Below are 22,632 nucleotides of genomic sequence, written 5' to 3' on the forward strand. Positions count from 1 at the left end.
GGGAGACATAAAGGAGTAGCGGAAGTAGGGGTGTGCAACGGACGGACGGTTGCGGATTAGGGGTCACCCGCAACCAAACCGTCCAAGTTGCGGATTTGAAAAATCAAACTGTGACCGGCCCAATCATCCGCGGATTTTACATCCGCCGATCCGCGGATTGTACGAGACGGTTGCGGATTAACCGCGGATTTGGTAAAAAAAAAAAAAACTGTCAAGCAAGAAAAGAAGAAAACTCAAATTCCCAACTCATCATCACATCTCTGCTCATTGAGCAGCGGAGTCTCGACTCTTTGGTTCGATCCAGTTCCCATGTTGGGCCTGCTTGCTTAGTGACATCAAGCTAAAGAAGCAAATAAGCAATCCATTTTTGATATGGGCTTAGTGACATCACATTCAATTAGCTGGGCTTAGTGGCTTATAGCTAATGGAGCAGAGTCAGATGCGGTGCGGGTGAATCCGCGGTTTTCAATATTCAACCGCATCCAAACCGCTAAAACGTGCGGATTTGAGAATCCCATCCGTGTCCGGCCCATACGTTTTGCGGTTTGGATGAAATCCGTAATTTTACGGACGGATACGGGTCAAATCCGCGGTTCCGATTTTTATGCTCACCCCTCAGCGGAAGGGATAAGAATGGGCCTCCAAGCCCATACTGCGCCTGCTAAACCCAAGTTAATACGGGCATAAAAGGAAAACCGACTTGTCTCGTGTCTTCTCCGTGACTATTTTGTTTCCTAGTTTAGAAGGCAAGTCCTCCAAAATATAAGAAACGGAAATTCCAGCAGTACTAAGTCTTACAGACGCACTTTCTTAGCTAGTATTGCGATCATCACCATGGCAGCAGCACCAGCAAAGAAGATGATTACTTTGAAGAGTTCTGACGAACAGATCTTGGTTATCGAGGAGAGAATTGCATTGCAATCTAAAACCCTTGAGCACATGATAGTTGATAACGAAACTGAGAATATTGTTATCCCTTTGACTACCATCAAAGGCAGTATCTTGGCAAAGGTGATTGAATACCTCAACAAACACGGTGAGGTTGAGACCAGTTATGAAGATAAAAAGATTTGGGATGCGCAGTTACTGAATTTCGATTTTATTACAAATACCGGATTAGTTTTTGACATAATCCAGGCTGCAAGTTTTTTCAACATAAAGGGGTTGTTGGAGTTGGCTTCAAAGAAAGTGGGTGACTATTTAAAAAGCAAAGCATATACATCGTTTATTCAACATTCATAACGGTTGAAGAAGAAGAAGAGGCTCTGGGATTACAGCAGCGAGGAGTACTAAGAGGCGATCTTGTTAATTTCTTTTGTTTAAATCTAGTGATTTCTTATTAATTAGTAGGTACTCAAAGAGATGTTTTGAAGAACGGATTTATATTTTGGTTATGCTTAAATTCTTCTCCTTGGTTAAATATTTTTCCTTATTCTGTCTTGAAACAATCATCTCGTCAAGAATAATGATAAGACGCCTCAACAGGCAAAACTTATGTGCCCTCCTGGTTGAATGGAAAGATGCAAATTATTACAGACAAAAACTCTCTGTGAAAGCAACTTACAGTACTTTGTGAAATCTGCACAAATATACTTCACCTCGCTATAACATTTCTAAAAGCGTAAGGAAAAACGTAATGTCGGGAAGTAATTTTGGAACCAATGTCATGGCTAAACTATTAAACATCAAGTTATATAAAAGCCAAGCGCAACCTCCAAGTTGTACTCCTGTTCTTTTTACCATGGAACATGGAAAATGAGTAACTGTACCCAGCGTTGAAGAGGTTACTTATCAGAGATTGTAAGACTGACAGTGTTTCTATTTCCAGAGTATAGGTCAAGTTACACGAAGATTGAATTTTCCGAGAAATTTCCAAGCTATTGAGGAATTACTTCAGTGAATTTGTTACGACTAGCTAGCATCCGAGTATAAAAGCCTTGTAAGATTTCCGATGTCTGGAGGAAGAATCCCTGAGAAGAGTTTCATTCTCAGCTCTGCCAACACCAAATTCTGAAGATTATATACCAAGTCCTGGAGGAAGATTGCCAGATAATGAGTTGCCATGTACTGACATCGACGATGTTTCAAATTCTCCAACCGTGGAAGTTAAGCTTCCATTGAAGCTATTCTTATCAAGTATTAGTTCTCTGAGCATTCAAAGGATGGACAAAGATAGAGATGGTGTCCCAAACAATCTGTTACCACCCAAGTCTAGAGACTCTTAACTGAGATGCCACAGCCAAAACCATTTCTTGAACCTGACCATCATAAGAATTTCAACATTGCATAACAAACCTCCAGCTACAGGCAAAAGTATGATAAAGTGTCTAAGTGAAATCCAACAAAAAACAGCGGACCAGAAACCCAAGTAAAGAGACTACAGCTGGGCATGTTACGGACTCATATATACAATATATAGCTTTAAATAAGAACAACGCTGATGGCCATAAAAATATCTAAATGTACAAGAATAACCCCCTATTCGTACCTTATCAAGCTTCTCTAGCATATGAAATCATTCTGTCATAGCGGTAGTGACATACCTAATCACTGCAGAAGCCTGGAACCTTACACTGCCACCTGAGGATTTTCTGAAAAAGAATTCAAAACCAAAAGAACAGGATCCGATATTATGTTGTATCTTCATAAAGTATTATCGAGACTGTGCAACCATTATGACAGAAAGACTAGATAAAGACAGGGAAGGGTTAATAAAAACTTGATATAATTAAAGAAATCATATATTAGTCAAAATAAACTGACGCTGTTACACCAACAACTACAAGGTCTCACAAAGACAGTGCCAGATTTTTCAGTTCATCAGTTGAGAGAGTTTTTGTTAACAAGGAAACAACAGAATCACTTGGTACAAATTTTCTTTCACGCATCTTGCGAAGAAATTGTAATGCCACCTCATTCTCCCTCCCTTCAAGAAAACCCTTGATGATGACATTAAAGGCTACAGAATTCTTTAAAAAACCTTTCTCTTCCATTTCGGTGATCAATTTGTTAGCCTCCAAGAACATCCTGTTGTCAAATAAGCCATTTATCATGGTGGTATACGTTACTACATCAGGATCTAATCCCTTTTTTGGAATCTCATTAAACAGTTTCTTGGTGTCTTCCAATTTGCCAGCCTGACAAAATCCATGAATAAGAATACTGTGCATTTCTATATTAGGTAAGATACCAGTACCCTCCATTGATTCAAACAATTCTATTGCCTCCACAATTTTTCCATTCTTGCAGAGACCATCCAAAAATGTACCGTAAGTAACTTCATTTGGAGATAGACCAAAAGATTGCATCTCATTGAAAAACTTCTGAGCAGTCTTAATTCTTCCATCCTGGTATAGTCCTCTTAATAGTATAGTGTAGGTAACTGTTGTGGGTTTCAATCCATTTTGTTTCATTTTCTTAAATAGCTGCATAGCTCCATCCAACTTACGATTCTTGCAGTACCCGTCGATTAATATACTCCAACTAAAATCATCCGGTTCAAGACCCTTATCCACCATCGAGTCAAACAGTTTCACCGCATCTGGCAACCGACCTACTAAACACAGACCATCCATCATTGAATTATAAGTAATCAGATCCGGTTTTATGTTTATCTTTTCCATCAATTTGAATAACCCCCAAGCATCTTCCGTCATCCCATCTTTACAATGTGAATCTATTAATATACTAAAAGTTACTGTATCGGGTGAAATCCCTCGATCCACCATTTCATCAAAATATCTTCTTGCTTCCTCCTGTTGACCGTGTACACAATGACCATGAATCATAGAATTATAAGTAGTTAAATCTGCAGAAATTCCTCTACTAACCATCTCGTCAAAGAGCCTCTTTGCCTCCTTTAACCGCCCTGAATTGCCAAACCCATTAATCAAAATATTGTAAGCAACTACACCGGGTACAACATTCGAATCGTGAAGCATTTCAGTGAAGAGAACCATAGCTTGATCAAGTAAACCTCCTTTACAAAGAGTATCTATAATGGCATTATATGAAACAACATCTGGTCTGCAATTAATATTCCATTTTGACATGTTGTTTTTTAACTGAAGAGCTCGACCCAGTTGACCAGTTATACACAGCCCATGTATAAGAGTATTACATGTAATAGCATTAGGTTGAATACCCATCTTAGTCATTCTGTCGAACACTTGGATTGCAATATCAATCTTATTTTGAAGACACAACCCCTTAATCAGTGTAGTTAGAGTGATAACATTAGGCTCATAACCTCTCTTAATAATCTCTCCAAGCAAACAGAACCCATGATCAACTTTTCCTAATTTACAGCAGCAATTTATCAAAATAGTGAATGTAAAAATATCAGGTTGTACCCCAACCAAACTCATCTTTTTATACAACTTAATGACATCCAAATAGCATTTAATCTTCGAAAGCGAACTCCACAGATGACAGAATGTAATGTTTGATGGCAATGGCCTTTCCAAGATCAACTGATCAAAGTATTTCAAGCCATCGTCAAGTTTCTTGATCCTTCCAGATTTACACTCATCCCTAACGAAACTTTCAAGTTGTGTTACTCTATTACCATTATAACCACCGGAAGCATAATGATATCTCGCAATGTTACGAAACGAATGAAAATATTTACACAAATTCATTTCAAGCCAAGTTTCCAGAACAAAAGTTAATAGAGATCGTCGGAGAGCAATTTACTTTGTTTGTAGAAAATCCCAAATTCTTAATCTTGTTTGTTCTGGTAACTTGGGTGTCCCTTCATAATGTATGAAGGCACCCCCATATGTTTGCTGGTAACTTTTTTGTGGGTGCCTTCATAATTATATCCTTCATTGGATAATGTTCCTTTGAGTCTTGAGAAATGAACCAGAATCTCTCTCGCAAAAGTCCATTACAGTATAATAAGAATATAATGGAGATTAATTACTCTTGTAAATAGTAAATACAAAATTTACCTTTTCTTCTTCTACATTGAAGACAGTTTTGTGATGTACAATAAAAATCATAGTCTATGCTCTAACAAAAGAAAAGAAATAAGGCCACGGGTTGAACTCCCAAGTAATAGGTTAGGGTTCAATTCCTACCGCTGATTGATCAAAAAAATAAAAATAAACGAGGTGATAGGTCGCCATCCAGTATCAGAAATTGTAGGACGGACATTCTTCCTGTTTCCAAAGGTATTACAGGTGATAGGTCCTTACACTGACTTCCGCAAAAGATCTGAGTTTTTGACTGGTACCAAATCTCCTAGCTCCGGTGAATTTGTTACGACCAGCATCCAAGTATAAAAATCCTTGTAAAAAGATTTCAGATGCTTGGAGGCAGATTCTCAGAGAATAGATTCATGCTTGGAGGCAGATTCCCAGAGAAGAGATTCACGCTCAGGCCAGGGGCTCCCTGAAAGTGAGTTGCCATGGACTGACAGTTCCATGAGGTTACCAAGTTCTCTGAGCATTTTCAGGTTGGACAAAGACAGAGGTAGAGTCCCAGACAGTATGTTACCACGCAAGTCTGGAGACTCTAAATACTCCAAATTCTATATATCTGCAGGAAGAGGGTCTGCGAGGGCACAGTAGCTGACATTAAGACGCTTCAGTGCTCTGAGTTACCCAAGGTGGCTTGGAAATGGAAGCTGTAGTGAAAGAAGAGTGCACAATAGATCAACCAGCTCGGAAGGAGATCTCTTCTTACGATGAGAGAATCTTTGGGGCCGAGTCGGCCGACTAATATCTGAACATCACTAGGATCATTTGCTTCAGATAAATGAACAGATGAAGCAAACAGCGGCAAAACTGAAAGGAGTATAGAGTGCAGAATATGAGCGGGTAGAATTATTCTGGAGCTTCTACTGTGGATGAATCAAGGAAAACACCCTGGGGCTCGATGAGTCTTGCAAATTTGAGAAACCATGTGGTCAACACTGAGAAGTATCTGTGAAAGTAGAACAAGGAAAGTGGATTACAACGTTTTCCTAGTCCAGTATACGCAATGCATGAATCAAATATAATTTCGAACTGTCACTAGCAATAACACGATGGGGAATCTGTACCCTGTAGACTATAATAAAACAGAAAAGAAGCAAATATATTCTGGCCATTATCATATCAATCAGGCATGTTTTAAACGTAAAAATTGGAAGGAAAAAGAAACATGCATGAATAACTGGTAAAAGAATAAATTTCTGTGACAACTTAAGGTTCATACAAGTTAACTAAAATGGAGAAATGAAATCATGGATACTTAGAGCTAAATACTGGAGCATCGTACAAGTGGTGATGGTGATCCACATCACAAGTTCTCCTATACTAATAAAACAGAGCTACTTGTTACCACTAGTAGAGTTATATTTTTTTCTCTTTAAATGAAAATGGGTTTGGGAACTCATAGAAAGTTTCCTTAGTGCTTAACTTTTCTCTTTTAGACTTTCTTGGGGTTTAAAATTACAATTCTGATCCATATTAGGGTCAGCCTAGCTCAAACTTTAATAATGTATAATGTATTGATCAATAAAGCATAAAAAGCAGCAAAATCCAATAACATGGGTAATCAAAGATCTCACCCGCAGCTTCTAGGGGCTGCTAATTGTACAGAAGAAACTCAGGCCCAGATAACGTCTGCAAACTGTACAGCACCACTTCCCTGTGTATATTAGATGATAGAAAGAAATAAACAAACAGAAAATCATTTTGAGTGTGGGTTTGATGTTACATGAATGAAGAGAAAAGGAGATATTATTAAGATTTGCGAGAGTTTAATATGCTCTTGGCAGAACTGCTATTTCTGGCAGCAATGATAAACATCCATAAGACATAAAGCTTTTAAAATGCCATCTATTTGTGGATTCTTTTGTGCTACGTAGGAGACTAAGATGCCAAATATTTACACAAGTCATAAAACTCTTTAACACAGAATCATGTCCCTTTTATCACTTAGATGGTTGTAATTCCTTTCTTTCATCGGCCTCACAACCAACAACAGATTCAAACCAAAAGAAAACAAAAATGAACAGACAGGAGTAACATCTCACTTATAGCCCTTTGTAGAATGTAATACTACAGCAATGATCTCGGGGCTAAAAGGTTTTAATACAAACGTAACAAACCAATAACTTTAAATGAAATTTAATGTTCTGAAGCAACGGGATTGTCTATCTAGACTTTCCAAAAGGCCTAAATGCCTCATAAATAACCACTCTCAGGGCATCTCCATAGGTGTCAGCGATAAATACGTAAAGTGGGGTAATAGTGAATGGAGTAGTACAATAGACGCAAGTAAACTTCCCCATAACATAGGTATTCTCAACGATTAGGGACATGAATGCCTTTTATACCATACTAAATTTTTTCTAAATTAATTGCATACCTGTTATAAGTTACAACACGTAATACTACAGGGCTTTGCGAAGTTATTTCCTGCTCCGCCAGTCTATCCATCCGTGTTGAGGCAACTAACAGAATCAATAGAGGATCCAGGTTTTGGTTCAACCAAACTTTTGCCATTCATGGAATAAGTGAGATCCGAATCTCCATCCTTCAAAGATGCTGATTTAAGGCGTGAACAGCTCCAGAAACATGCCAAAACCATGCAGGTGCAAAAAATTGTAGTACAAAGAAGGACCAATCTTTTTGTGCCTTCTTCGACAGAGTGTACCCTTTAGAAAGGCAGTGCTGGCTGCTAGTTTCTACTTTCTGCGCAACAAAAACAAAAGCAAAATTGATTTTAATCTAAGTACCAGAACCACTTGACCTGAAACAAAGAGAAAAAAGAATGAATGATCAACATAGACTAAAAGAGACAACTAATTAGAACTTAAATATTACCTGACATATCTGTACCATCCATGGATCCAAACAATTCTACTGCTTCCTCAATTTCTCCATCCTTACAGAGTCCATCCGTAACTGTACAGGGTGTAATTTTATTTGGGTGATGACCAAGAGACTGCATCTCACATAAGATATTTTCTGCGGTCTTTATTCTTCCATCTCTATATAACCCTGCTAAGATTATACTGTAAGTAACTGATGTGGGTTTCACTCCGTTTTGTTTCATTCTCTCGAAAAGTTGCATAGCTTCATCCAGCTTACGATTCCTGCAATACCCATCAATTAACGTAGTGCAACTGACAACATTCGGTTCAAGGCCCCTATCCACCATTGATTCAAATAGTTCCTCCGCATCTTGCAACCGACCTGCCAAACATAGACCGTTGATCATTGAATTATAAGTAATCAGATCAGGTTCTATATTTATCTTATCCATGTATTTAAATAACCCCACAGCATCTTCAGTCTTCCCATCTTTACAATATGCATCTATCCATATAGTAAAGGTTATTGTATTGGGTAAAATCCCTTCATCCAGCATTTCATTAAAATACCTTTTTGCTTCTTCCCATTCACCATGTGTGCAATGCCCATGAATCATACAACTATATGTCGTTACATTTCCTAAGATTCCTCTACTAACCATCTCGTCAAAGATTCTCCTTGCCTCATCCAACCGGCCTGAACTGCAAAGTCCATCGATCAAAGAAGTGTAAACAACTACATGAGGTACAACATTTGAATCTTTCAGCATTTCAGAAAAGAGAGCCAAAGCATCATCAACTAATTCTTCCTTGCAAAGCGTATCTATAATCGCAGAATATGAAACAACAGTAGGGCTGCAGTTCCAATTCCCCATCTTGTTTCTTAACTGAAGAGCTAGTTCCACTTTACCGATTCTACAAAGCCCGGATATAAGAGTATTACAAGCAATAGCATCAGGTTGAATCCCTGACTCAGTCATTTTACCAAACACTTTGAATGCAAAATCAATCTTCTCTTGCAGACACAACCCTTTAATCAATGTAGTGAAAGTAACCCTATCAGGATGATGACCCCTCTTCAACATCTCCCCAAACAAACAAAACCCATGATCAATTCTTCCTAATTGACAACAGCAATTAATCAAAATGCTAAATGTATAAATACTAGGTCTTACTCCAACCATATTCATCTTCTTATACAACAGAATCACATCTGAATAACATTGGATTTTCGATAACGAGCCAAATACATGATTGAATGTGTAATTAGATGGTAATGGTTTTTCTGCAATCAATTGATTAAAGTAATTTAAACCATCATCAAGCTTCTGTATCCTTCCAGATTTACACTCATCCCTCACAAAACTCTCAAGTTGTGATATGTTGTAATAATTTCTCACAAAACGCAAATTCATTTGTGTAATATATCAGATTGATTCAGCAATTTGAAATATTTAAGAGAGAATGCAATGTACCTTTGATGATAAATCTGACAGAGTCTCGGGTTTTGGAGTTACTCCAATGCCGCCGAAGAGAGACGGAGAGAATGGGAAGAAAGTGGGTATCAATTCGGAAAGAAAAATACTTCGGCGGCCTATCTTTTGTGGGTGCTTTACCAACCGGGCCTGGTCCATAAACGGAGAATTGGGCCACCCCAAATGTATGTTTGTTTTCTACATACTCGGTATCTGGATCTGATTCGGTTCCTAACGCCGGAATATCAGGTTAGATTTACCGTGTGACTCATATCCAATACAAATAATTCTAGATTCCGGTTCGGGAATATCAGATTAGATCTACCGTGTGACTCATACCCAATACAAATAATTCCAGATTCTGGTTCGTCTCGATCGGGATCGAGACACTGAGACAATTTTATTTCAGGAAGGTTGTCGGTAAAATCTCGAAGTAACTTCCGAAACTTCGTATTCGAATTTTATACATATAGCAATTGTTAAACATTTTTCCGTTTTTCACGCATAATGTGTGTAAACACCACCAATTTTTAAAATATAAATAAGTCTTTATTCAAAATAATTAATAGAAAACCCTATATCCATTCAAATTTCGGAAACATCAACCAAGATTTCCGACCAATTCCGACCGAGTCAACTGAGATTTATCCAAAAATTCTGATCGATTCCGTCTCGGCAGAATTAAGTATTATGCTATCTTGAGAGCCGAAAACGGAATTTCCGGTGAGATCTCGACCACCTCGGCCGAGATTGACTATATTGCTCATACTTAATCCCTAACTTCCACCTGTTTGACTCCGAGTTTAAAAACTCTTGATTCATGGGACCAAACACTGACTCGCATATTTTTGAGTCAGGTTTGACTCAAGAAAAAAACACGTTGAGTCAGATTTAGATGAGTTTGGTGATTTCAGTCAGACTTAGACGCGTCGGATTCAGAAGAAATTTTTTTTTCCTATAACATAACCAAACCGTGTAACTCAACCAACTCGTCTAAATCTACCTCATTACGTTTGGCTCACGAATTATTACATACCCGACAGAGTTAGGAAAAACTCGTTTAAATCTAACTCATTTCATCACACTCACAAATTACTAAAGTCATGGAAACTTATGAAGCTAGTCAAATAGTGAACAATTTTTCACGGATTGAATGGTGTATGACTCGAATAGCTCAGAGTTAGACCTATGAGCTGAGTCAAATCTTGAATCAGGCATAAAGAAAAATGAAAATGAACAATTTAACATCCGATTGGGGCGAATCAGACACTGAATCATATCGAAAAGAACAAGGTGTAATGTCATGGTTGATGTACAGCTGAAACGTGTGTAGATGATTAGCTGAGTCTGGTTGTTCTATACATTACCTCACATCTCATATATAATTACAATATAACTTTCAACATGCAAACATATGTACCCTGGATAAATGGAAAAGATAAATTACAGACAAATTTCGCTAGCATCTGAATACATTGTTAAATAGTTCATTTTGCATCCCTAGTAACTTCCAGTTCACGATGTAATTGATAAGTATAAAGAAAACAAGCAGCAACATTAGAAGCCGACATTCCCCTCCCCCATTGATTTCTCTAAAAGCAACTCGCGATACAAATAGACCTTGTGTGGCAGGACTCCTATTTTAAAAGAGTTTGGATTCATATGGATATTGTACGTGATATTACACTGTGAAATAAAATCCATTTGAATCAAGTCAAAGAACAGTTAATGTTAGAGGTAAATTTGTGAATAGAAAACAAATTATCAGATGACTGAGGCACACTAAGAACATTAGTGAGAAGTAAAGAATGATCATTAACAAGATTACTAGAATTTCCTTGTAAGATATGGCCATACCTTCTTCATTTGTTGTTTTCATGACTTGAGAAGTTCAGAACCATCATATGGAGTCACTTCTTGAAGCTGAGCAGAAGTAGAAGCAAATTGATTCTTAGCTCCACTATAAGTAATCCACTCCTCATCATCAAAGATATCAGCATCGGCCAACATTGCACTGGGTTGGAAGGTGGAGCTCTCCCGTATGAGAAAATTCAGTCTCTGATGACAGTTATCGTTTTTATGACCTGGAAGTTTGCATATTTGACAAATAGGTTTCTCATTTGAAACATAACCTATGACTGTAGGATTTCTTGAAAACAAAGTTGGATTTGGATATTTGCCACCAGAAAACCTACCACTAGTATATCCTCTACCTCTATAGGAGTCCCCTTTATTATTATTATTATTAGAGCATTGCTCGGTCGAACTCGCATGCGTTGCTATCTCAAACATGTTTGTGAATCTTATTGATCAAGACTATATGTCTTGATTTCTAGTTTACTTATGACTAAGTCTCGGTCTAGGATAGTTAAGTGTAGTTGAGCTCCAGAAACCATGGTGATCATCTTACGAAGACAAAGAACTACTCGAGGAACCGGTGGAATTTCATCCGACTAAAAGGTATGTGGAGACTTGAACTTATCTATCACTCCAAAGTCTACTCTATCTCCTACTCTTGAGACAATAGTCGTATAAGTATGATAGTTTTCATACATACACATTTGCTATTTCAAGCCGAGTTTACTCGCCTATATTTTTCTCGAAATATGTGTTGGTAAGATTTTACTTTAACCACTTTCATATTTACCTGTGATGAAAGTCATGATGACGTTTTAATCTTGAAATAGCTTTGATGACGATAGTCGTGAATAACGATTGTTATAACATTATAGATGAATGTTTCGATGGTTGAAATGTAGAGTTGAGATTACCAACTATGGATATAAGCATATATAGTGTGTTTGCACATTAGTGTATAAATCCATGTACCGGAAACTAAGTGTGTGCATACGGTATTGGTTAAGGAGACAGGTTGGGTACACGTACTCGTACGCGTACCAACGGAAGTTTTCAACCGAAAATTTCTGCTGAGTTTATAGTTTGCAAACTAGTAAACCAGTCACCTAAGGTATGCATACCCGTACGCGTACCCACGGAAGTTTTTGAACCGAAAATTTCTGCTGAGTTTGTAAATTCAAATCCGGTAGCTAAGGTACGCATATACGTACGCGTACCCAAGCTGGTTATTTCTCAAATCGATAGTTCATGAACTTAAAAAAATAAATTATAAGGAATGAAATCTTTGCAAACCGTGGGTATATTGTTCATGAATTGATTCAAATGGATCAAACCGATTTTGTTTCAATTGTGTCTATGAATAAAGACCTAAGTAATTGAATAACTCTTCAACTAGTTCTTATGAGTCATTTGAACTAGTTATGAGAAAGATGAATACGATTAATATGAAAGTGCTCATATGGCTAACCATTGATTAACTATTTGTGAACCAACTAAGTGTACACGTTTAGGTACGGTTACTCAAACCTAAATGAATACATTTCATTTGTGTATCACAAGCTAAGTTTCAATCTAACGGTTGAAAGATATTAGCTTGGTTAAATCAGGTTTTTCATCTAACGGTGAATATTGAATCTTTGTTACCAAGGTAATTTGGATTGCAAATCCTGATTTGAGACCTATATAAAGGAGACATCTAGCAACTGGAAAAACTAATCCCCACAAATCCTGTGTAATACTAGTTGGTTATGCTAGAGTAGATTCTCCTTTAACCTTAGGTTTCTTCTCGAGACCCTGTAGGTTAACGACTGAAAGACTTCATTGGGATTGTGAAGCCAGACGAAACTACTTCTCTTGTAGTTGAGCGATCTGATCTTGCCATTTTATATCGTACGAGTTCAATTGAATAATTGACTTGAGATTATATCTCCGATAGGGAAAGATAAAAAGAAATCACAAACATCTTCGTCTCATCGTTTGTGATTCCACAATATCTAGTTTCGCTACCATACGATTTACATTATTGTAAGGTGATTGATAATACTAGGTTGTCCTTCGGGAATATAAGTCTGGGTTATCAATTAGTTCTTGTTCACCTTGATTTATCAAAAGTCGGAACAAAAACTCATAGGTTTATCTGTGGGAGACAAATTTATCTCTTAGTTGCGGGTGATATCAGCTAAGGGAATCAAGTGCGTAGTATCCTGCTGGGATCAGAGACGTAAGGAGCGCAACTGTACCTTGAATCAGTGTGAGATTGATTAGGGTTCAAATACAGTCCAGACCGAAGTTAGTTTGTAGTAGGCTAGTATCTGTAGCGGCTTAATACAGTGTGGTGTTCAATCTGGACTAGGTCTCGGGGGTTTTCTGCATTTACGGTTTCCTCTTTAACAAAACTTCTGGTCTCTATGTTATTTTTATTCCGCATTATATTTTGTTATATAATTAAAATATCACAGGTTGTGCATTGTATCGATCAATTGTGAAATCCAACCTTTGGTTGTTGATTGGAAATTAATTGATCCTTAGATATTGGCCTTTGGTACCATCCAAGTTTATATCTCTAGTATTTGATAAAGACTCACAGATTGCTTGAGTAAAAATCAAATCGAGAGATTGAGATATTAACTCCTTGATATACTTTTTATTAAGATTGAGTATGACTGTCAAGTGGATTCTCTTAAAAGTATATTAGAGTTAGTCCATACAGATTCCTAATCGAAATATTAGGTGAGGTTGTTGTACCCCTGCATTTTCAATTGGTATCAGAGCAGGCAAACACGTTTAAAGACCTTACAAGTCTGTGTTTGTAGCGATCTGACTCTATGGAAAGAGGTGTTATCTCACCAGTCTTCGATGACTCTAATTATTTATGGTGTAAAATTGCTATGTGAGCTTTTCTTCAAGCGCGTGATTTTTAATTATGGGTATATGTTGTTAATGGCTATGATGCTCCCGTTGTGGCAATAGGTAACACTATTGTTCCAAAGAATATTGGCGAATATGATGCTGCTGATATACTTGCTGCAAAGAAAAACACCGACGGTTTGAATGCCATCATACATGCCATTACCCCAAATCTTCAGCACCATGTGTCAAATTGCACTAGGTCTAAAGATGCGTGGGATATCTTGGAAACCGTATTCGAAGGTAATACCAGTGAAAAGGAAGCTAGGCTTCAAAACCTTAATTCCGATTTGGAAAACCTTCGTATGGAAGATGAAGATTCATTTGATGAGTTTAATCACAAAGTCTCTGAAATTTTTAATGCATCTTTCGCATTGGGTAAGACTATTCCTGAAAAGGACATTGATGAAAATTCTCAGATCGCTTCCATCTGTATACGATTCTAAGAAGCATGCCATCGTTGAGGGAAATAACCTTGATAATCTCTCCAGAAATACGCTGATTGGGAAGATTAAGATCTTTGATCATGAACATTCATCCGAATCTAAGGATGTTGCGTTCAAAGTACTAAAAGACACAAAATTACTTGATAAAAGTAAAAATGTGTATATCTCTGAAGACGATCACTCTGAGACTGATTCATCAGATGAAGATCTTCAAAAATCGGTCTCGATGATCACATGACAGTTTAGAGATATTCTGCTGAATAGAAGTAAACGGTTCTCCAGAGATAAGACTAAAGCATCAGTCAAACCTCATAATCATATTCCTCCTAAAAACAGGGACACAAATGAAACTGATGACGAGGATATGCCTCAGTGCTTTAAGTGTAAGGGATTTGGTCATTTTGCAGACGAGTGCCCAAATCGTAGAAAATACACCGGGAACAAATGTCTTGCTGTGACACTTGATGAGATGTCTAACAATTATGATTCTGATGAAGACAAAAAATCAAGTGTTTCTCTTCTATGTTAAAATATCGATTTTGATAATTTTATTAATACATATATCAATCCTGATATTCTTTTAGAAGAGAACCCAATCAAGATGGAAGAATCATTTGACCCCTCTGTTGGAAACTCTAAGTTTAATGTTTCAGGATCAACTATGTGCCTAGCATCCTGCACATCTCGGGCACCTGAACCATCTTATTCGTTTGCATGCTCCTATTATTCTCTCAAGGGTCATGAGTTTTCAAAGTGTTTCAAATACAAACACAAGATGAGATATGTCAACAAGCTTCAACAAAGAGCAGATCGTCTAGCCACCAAGCTTAAACTCGCAGAGAAAACAGCTGAGGTATGTAAGATCTTATCTTCCTCGAAGATATTAGTTTTCAAAGATAGATATAGGCCATTAGAGAAGAAAACATGGTTTAAACATACGGAAAGGCAGGGCTCCATGAATTCCAACCAAAAGGGTCATGGTGGACAAATTGTTGTTCACCACAGCAGAACTTGATTGTGTGGTCATGTGCATCTTGTCTCATGTGCCTGTTCAAAAGAGACAAGATCTTGCACACCTCAGGCTTTAAAAAATAGTTTTTTTTTTTAGCTTTGTGTTGTTTGGTTTTTTGGAATTCCTCCATATCATTGTTGATTGCAGAAGGGACCAGTTTGCCAAAAGAAGAGGGTTATTATCGACAATTCTACTCTTTATATGGTTGTGAGTTGGACGTGTGCGAACCTATTTATAGGTTTCGAAACCCTACATTCCTTTTTTCCTTCTCTGATACTCTCTACATCTTAAGACTTCTTGTTGAGGTTTGATTGTGAACTCCTCTCACAAAACCGTGCTTTCATGGATACTCCAAGCACCATGTCTTCTGATGGGAAAGATATCAATATGATTGTTAAGCCATCAATCACTAAGGAAAAAGAGAAATCTCAGCTGTCTCCAACTTTAAAAAGAAAAATAAGGAATGTGAGGAAGCCAAGAGTTGTTCCTTCAAATTTTCAGAAGTTTTCTGATGTTCTTGAAGAGTTGAAGCTGGCAAGAAAAGAGATTCATTAAATAAAGGCTTGTGATCTAAGATCATTGGAAATTCAGAAGGCCCTGGTTCGACATCATCAGCCAAGAAGGTTTATTGGTATTGACTCCTTCCTCCATGAACCATATGTTCCAACGGCTGTTGACGACAAGGAGTAAGGAATTTTTCAAGGATCTTAATGTCTAGTAAAACTTCTTAAGAGAATTTTATTCTTGTTTTTGTTTAAGAAGGATAACTAGGGTTTCAAATAGCCATTATTGTGAGTACACAAAGCTATGTCCAACATTTGCATCTTCATGTTTTTAGATTTATTTATTTTCTAAAGTTGTTTTGGAAGATGATGTTTGCAGTATTAATCTTTATGGTTTTATATATTGCAATATGTTATGGGATATGTGTGTTTGCGTCCGTGACCTATTATTGTCCCATACATTGTGAAAATTTATCTGGTTTATATGTCAATATGCATGTATTGATACAAGATCGATGAACTTTTGACAAACAAAAGTTAAGCCTATTATGTCATTTATTGATGGAAGATAGGTTAAAATGTTTTGTTTTACGAGGATTATGTCCATTGTATGTCATTGTGCAAATAGTGATGGGAAATATAATGAATCCTTGTATATTCCGCAGTGTTGACCTTCCCTGATCCATATCTTATGTATATACTGTGCGGCTCCATAAGTCTTCCTGTATGAGCATTTCCAACTAGGCTAATCATAGATTCGTTTGTGATTAATTTGGTTGTGTATTACAATTAAATTAATCATGGTTTCTCTTGTGATTAGTTTGTTTGAGAATTTTTGGATACAAAATCATTTTCTTGTAAAAGTAAGGTCGCTCTTGTTGTTCTTTCGGGAATGACATCAAATGGGAGAGAGTTCTTTTGAACTTGCACTTAATTTCTATATTTTTGTGGGGAGTGTGGCTGTGGAATATTTGAGGAGTTATCTTGTATCTTTATAAACTCCGTGATGAATGCATTTAGCTTACGCTTTATGATTGCATCTAAACAAAGTTGATATGTACTTTTCTTTGGTCTTGAAGTGTCTCCATGAAAATTTCATTAGGATCCCGTTTTCGTACCTCTGCCAATTTTATTGACAAAAAGGGGGAGAATTAATATGTAGTTCACACTACAAATACATATGGTGTTCAGATCATTATGTAAGGGGGAGTGGTTTTCGTGTTGAGACGAAGTATTGACTAAGGGGGAGTGACACATATCACCATAGTATTGTTGTCGAAGTTGTGGTATAAGAACTTTGATGTTGTGTGATAATTATATGACACTGTATAACAATGATCGAGAGCTTTTATTTTCTCATGCATTGTTATGGCTACGGAACTTCAACAACTATGATGTTGAACTGAAAATCTAAGGAATCATGGGAGTACTTGGAAAAGACGAAGTTTTCGAGCAATGTTGAAGCACCAAGGAGATCAAGCATGTGGACGAGAAGCTACAAAGTTTTATCTATCTTGTAATCCATAGGTATTGATAGTTTTGTCACTAAAATTGACAAAGGGGGAGATTGTTAGAGCATTGCTCGGTCGAACTCGCATGTGTTGTTATCTCAAGCATGTTTGTCGATATTAGTGATCAAAACTTTATGTCTTGATTTCTAGTTTACTTATGACTAAGTCTCAGTCTAAGATAGTTAAGTGTAGTTGAGCTCCAGACTCCATTGCGATCATCTTACGAAGACGAAGAAATACTCGAGGAATGTGGAGACTTGAACTTATCTATCACTCAAAAGTCTACTCTATCTCTTACTCTTGAGACAATAGTCGTATAAGTATGATAGTTTTCATACATATACATTTGCTATTTCGAGCCGATTTTATCTTTTTCTCGAAATATGTGTTGGTAAGCTTTTGCTTTAACCACTTTCATCTTTACCCATGACGAAAGTCATGAGGACGTTTCAATCTTGAAAATAGCTTTGATGACGATAGTCGTGAATAACGATTGTTATAACATTATAGAAGAATGTTTCAATGATTGAAATGTAGAGTTGAGATAAGAAACTATGGATATAAGAATATATAGTGTGTTCGCACATTAGAGTATAAATCCATGTGCCGGAAACCAAGTGTGTGCATACGGTATTGGTGAAGGAGACAGGTTGGGTACGCGTACCCGTACACGTACCAGATGAAGTTTTCAACCGAAAATTTCTGTTGAGTTTGTAGTTTGCAACTAGTAAACCAGTCATCTTAGGTTCGTATACCCGTACACATACCCAAGGAAGTTTTCGAACCGAAAATTTCTGCTGAGTTTGTAAACTCAAATCCAGTAGTTAAGATATGCATACCTGTACGCGTACCCAAGATGGTTATTTCTCAAATCGGTAGTTCATGAACTTAAAACAATAAATTATAAGGAATGCAATCTTTGCAAACCGTGAGTGTATTGTTCATGAATTGATTCAAATGGATCAAACCGATTTTGTTTCAATTGTGTCTATGAATAAAGACCTAAGCAATTGAACAACTCTTCAACTAGTTCTTATGAGTCATTTGAACTATTTATGAGAAAGATGAATACGATTAATATGAAAGTGCTCATATGGCTAACCATTGGTTAACTATTTGTGAACCAACTAAGTGTACACGTTTAGGTATGGTTACTCAAACCTAAATGAATACATTTCATTTGTATGTGACAAGCTAAGTTTCGATCTAACGGTTGAGAGATATTAGCTTGGTTAAATCAGGTTTTTCATCTAAAGGTGAATATTGAATGCTTTGTTACCAAGGTAACTTGGATTGGAAACCCTGATTTGAAAACTATATAAAGGAGACATCTAGATACTGGAAAAACTAATCCCCACACTTCCTGTGTGATACTAGTTGGTTATGCTGGAGTCGATTCTCCTTTAACCTTAGGTTTCTTCTCGAGACCCTGTAGGTTAACGACTGAAAGAATTCATTGGGATTGTGAAGCCAGACGAAACTACTTCTCTTGCAGTTGAGAGATCTGATCATCGTACGAGTTCAATTGAATAATTGACTTGAGATAATATCTCCGATAAGGAAAGATAAAAAGAAATCACTAACATCTTCGTCTCATCGTTTGTGATTCCACAATATCTAGTTTCGCTACCATACGATTTAGATTATTGTGAGGTAAGGTGATTGATAATACTAGGATGTTCTTCAGGAATATAAGTCCAGATTATCAATTAGTTCTTGTTCACCTTGATTTATCAAAAGACGGAACCAAAACTCATAGGTTTATCTGTGGAACACAGATTTATCTATTATTGTAGACTTTTCTGTGTGATACAGATTTGTTTATTAAAGTCTTCGACTTTGGGTCGTAGCAACTCTTAGTTGTTGGTGAGATCAGCTAAGGGAATTAAGTGTGTAGTATCCTGCTGGGATCAGAGACGTAAGGAGCGCAACTGTACCTTGAATCAGATTGATTAGGGTTCAACTACAGTCCAGACCGAAGTTAGTTTATAGTAGGCTAGTGTATGTAGCGGCTTAATATAGTGTGGTGTTGAATCTGGACTAGGTCCCGGGGTTTTTCTGCATTTGTGGTTTCCTCGTTAACAAAACTTCTAGTGTTTGTGTTATTTCTATTCCGCATTATATTTTATTATATAATTGAAACATCACAGGTTGTGCGTTGTATCGATCAATTGTGAAATCCAACCTTTGGTTGTTGATTGGAAATTGATTGATCCTTGGATATTGGTCTTTGGTACCATCCAAGTTTATATCTCTAGTATTTGATAAAGACTCGCAGATTGCTTGAGTAAAGATCAAATCTAGAGATTGAGATATTAACTCCTTGATATACTTTTTATTAAGATTGAATCTGACTGTCAAGTTGATTCTCTTAAAAGTATATTAGAGTTAGTTCATATAGATTGCTAATCGAAATATTGGGTGAGGTTGTTGTACCCCCGCATTTTCAGTTATAGCCGCCACCTCTGAAATCACCTATATTAGCCATAAAAGCTTTGTTTTCTGAATTAAGATGAGCTAGTTTTATCCTATCACTGACCACAACTTCTTCACTCAACAAATTCTTGCGCAATTCAATACTTGTGATAGATGGATTTCTATGCCTCATTGAAGTTGTAAGAGGAATATAATATGATTTAAGAGATTTATGTACTTAAGACTAATTCTTGATATGATATTATTTCATCAGTTGCATCGAGTTGATCAGAGAGAAATTTGATTTCATTAATAAGAGAGGGAACAAATGTATCACCTTGAGTTATAGAGAGTAATTTGGTGCGTAGTTGAATTGAATTTGATGAAGAAACTTGAGCAAATCAATCAATAATTCTTCACGACTGGTGAGAGGTAGTATGTCTGGAGAAGTAAGCTATACAAAATTCAGAAATTGTTGAATTGATCCACATGATAATGGTAGAGCTGATTCTCAATTCCATTAACTTCATTTCTAGGTGATGTGTATTATGGAGGACATGGATGCGAGCCATCAAGAAATCGCATCAGTTTATACCTTTGAATCACATGACTCATTAGGTTTCTCCAGGTATAGTAATTATCCTCTTTAGGTTTGAGATGCACAAATTATGCCGGTTTGAGATGCACAAATTCTGCCAATTGAGTAAGAGAGCCTCGACTAAATGCAGTTGTTGTTGGATTCTCCATAGAAAAGAATCAGAAACAAGGAATTTGATTAAGAAATTGTTGATAAAAAAATAGATATGAGATATAAAAACTCGATAAAGATCAGAAATCTTGAAAAGAAATCAAGATTAACCGGGAATAAACCTCTCTAACATAGAAATTCGATACACTATACTGATCAGAGAATAAGATAAGCAAAGAATTCAACAGGATCATGAAGAAAAAGATAATAACCCTAATCTAGCACGTCTGATACCATACTAACAGTGTATCATCTTGATTAATCAGAATTATTACAGAGAGGTTATTACAACATTAATTAATGAGAGTCATGAATGATACTCACACTTAGAGCAGGTGAGAGGTCAAGTCAGATTGTCAGAACTTGAAGTCTGTGTAATGGCTTCTAGATTGAACTCTTCTATTTCGGAATCCTTCTATTAGTGTCTTCTTTCCCCAAGCTGACTAGTTGAAACTAAGGGGTAGCCTTTCGCGGGAGTTCCTTCTTTCCTCGATAAAAAAAGAGACTATCAAAGCGTAGCCTTTAAGAAAGGATATTCCTCACCCAGTGCTGATAGCTAAGGCGAGAATAGCTGTACAAAGGCCTCTTAAATCGGTTCTCAATTGAACTACTATACTAAGTAAAAGGAGTGGAGCTTTGCATTTAAAGGGGCACAAGCAAGCTAGGTACTTAAGTCAGAATTGATAGGTACATGAGGAGGTCTTGACAGTCAATTGTATAAGGATTACGCCTTCCACTAGTGGATGTGACCAACCGACAACAGACACAAAACATAATGATTCAAAAAAAAAAAAAAAAAAACACAAAACATGAAGCACACAGGATGAGTGTGTGAGATAAAGCACATGACAGAGGGAAAATGTATTTTTAACCTGCACCAATGTATAGGCTTAACCTGCACTGCATGATGTTGTGCCAATAGCCTTTGAGGAATGCCTACTCTTTGCCTCGCACCAACGTTACTAGAAGGGAATAACAAAACGCAATGACAAGTAATTTGCTAACCAGCATAAGCTCAAACTTCAAAGCATCAAGTTATACAAAGGCAAGGGAAATCTCCAAGTTGCACCATTGTTACTTTTACCATACTTGTCACAGCGTTAAGGAGAACATCTAGACCACCTTGACCATAGCTAGCTGTTAAAGCATGTACAGAAAAAATGAACATCTTGATATTGAGTTTGTTCGCCCCTTTGATAATTTTGAATTTAAAAGGCACAAATTTCAACCAAGGGACTGTTACCATATCATAGGCTATTCATTTAAATGTGCATATCATAGGCTATGCATTTAAATGTTCCATGGCATTGTGTGCCCCGATTTGGAGAACTTAAACCAAATGAAAGAAATGGTTCCAAGAAGCACCAAATTCATAGTGTCTAGCTTCTCTAAACCACACAGTGAAGTAGAATCACAAGAACCAAAATGAAAGAAATACAAAGAAATCCAAACCAGAGCCAAAATTTAAAAGTCAAACCCAAAATCATATTCAGATAAAAGAACCTTGACAGGTAAATAAACACCTCAAATTGCTTAAAGGGCGTATTGATATGTAGAAAATCACTAGGAAATGGAAATTGCTAAAGACATGAAAGAATATCTATATTGAGAATAAAAAATTTAATTAAAGTGTATAACCTTTTTAAATTCGAACACTCATTCATCCTTCAATGAAGCAATGCACGTAAACATTTTCGACGCCCATCGTAAGAATCAGACTCTTGCTTCCTCCACTATCTTTCAAGGAAACAAGGCTATGCATATGAGGCTTTTAAATAACCCGGTGGACCTTCAGCATACCATAGTTTCTTAAAAGTTGTAAGGTCATAACAAGAAAAAACGTTACTCTGCCATAGCAGAATTTCAGTCTCTGTTAGGGATAATACTTGACATTCCTGGATTAAGCATGAATCTGATTTTGTGCTGAACACCTTGTTCCAAGTATAAGACT

General features: G+C 36.9%; 1 protein-coding gene across 1 annotated transcript; it reads right to left on the reverse strand.

Moving 5' to 3' along the window:
• Positions 1 to 2,731: 2,731 nt before the first annotated feature.
• On the reverse strand, positions 2,732 to 9,359 carry LOC113272488 (pentatricopeptide repeat-containing protein At3g22470, mitochondrial-like). Its single transcript, XM_026522315.1, has 5 exons — positions 7,818 to 9,359; positions 7,730 to 7,743; positions 7,648 to 7,685; positions 7,450 to 7,558; positions 2,732 to 4,691 (listed from the first exon to the last, which is right to left on the reverse strand). Exons 1-5 carry the CDS (start codon positions 9,220 to 9,222, stop codon positions 2,790 to 2,792), a joined length of 3,468 nt encoding a protein of 1,155 aa, XP_026378100.1. The 5' UTR covers positions 9,223 to 9,359; the 3' UTR covers positions 2,732 to 2,789.
• Between the last annotated feature and the right edge of the window lie 13,273 nt (positions 9,360 to 22,632).

Source organism: Papaver somniferum, chromosome 1 (assembly GCF_003573695.1).
Source record: "Papaver somniferum cultivar HN1 chromosome 1, ASM357369v1, whole genome shotgun sequence".
In the NCBI taxonomy this organism is placed as follows: domain Eukaryota; kingdom Viridiplantae; phylum Streptophyta; class Magnoliopsida; order Ranunculales; family Papaveraceae; genus Papaver; species Papaver somniferum.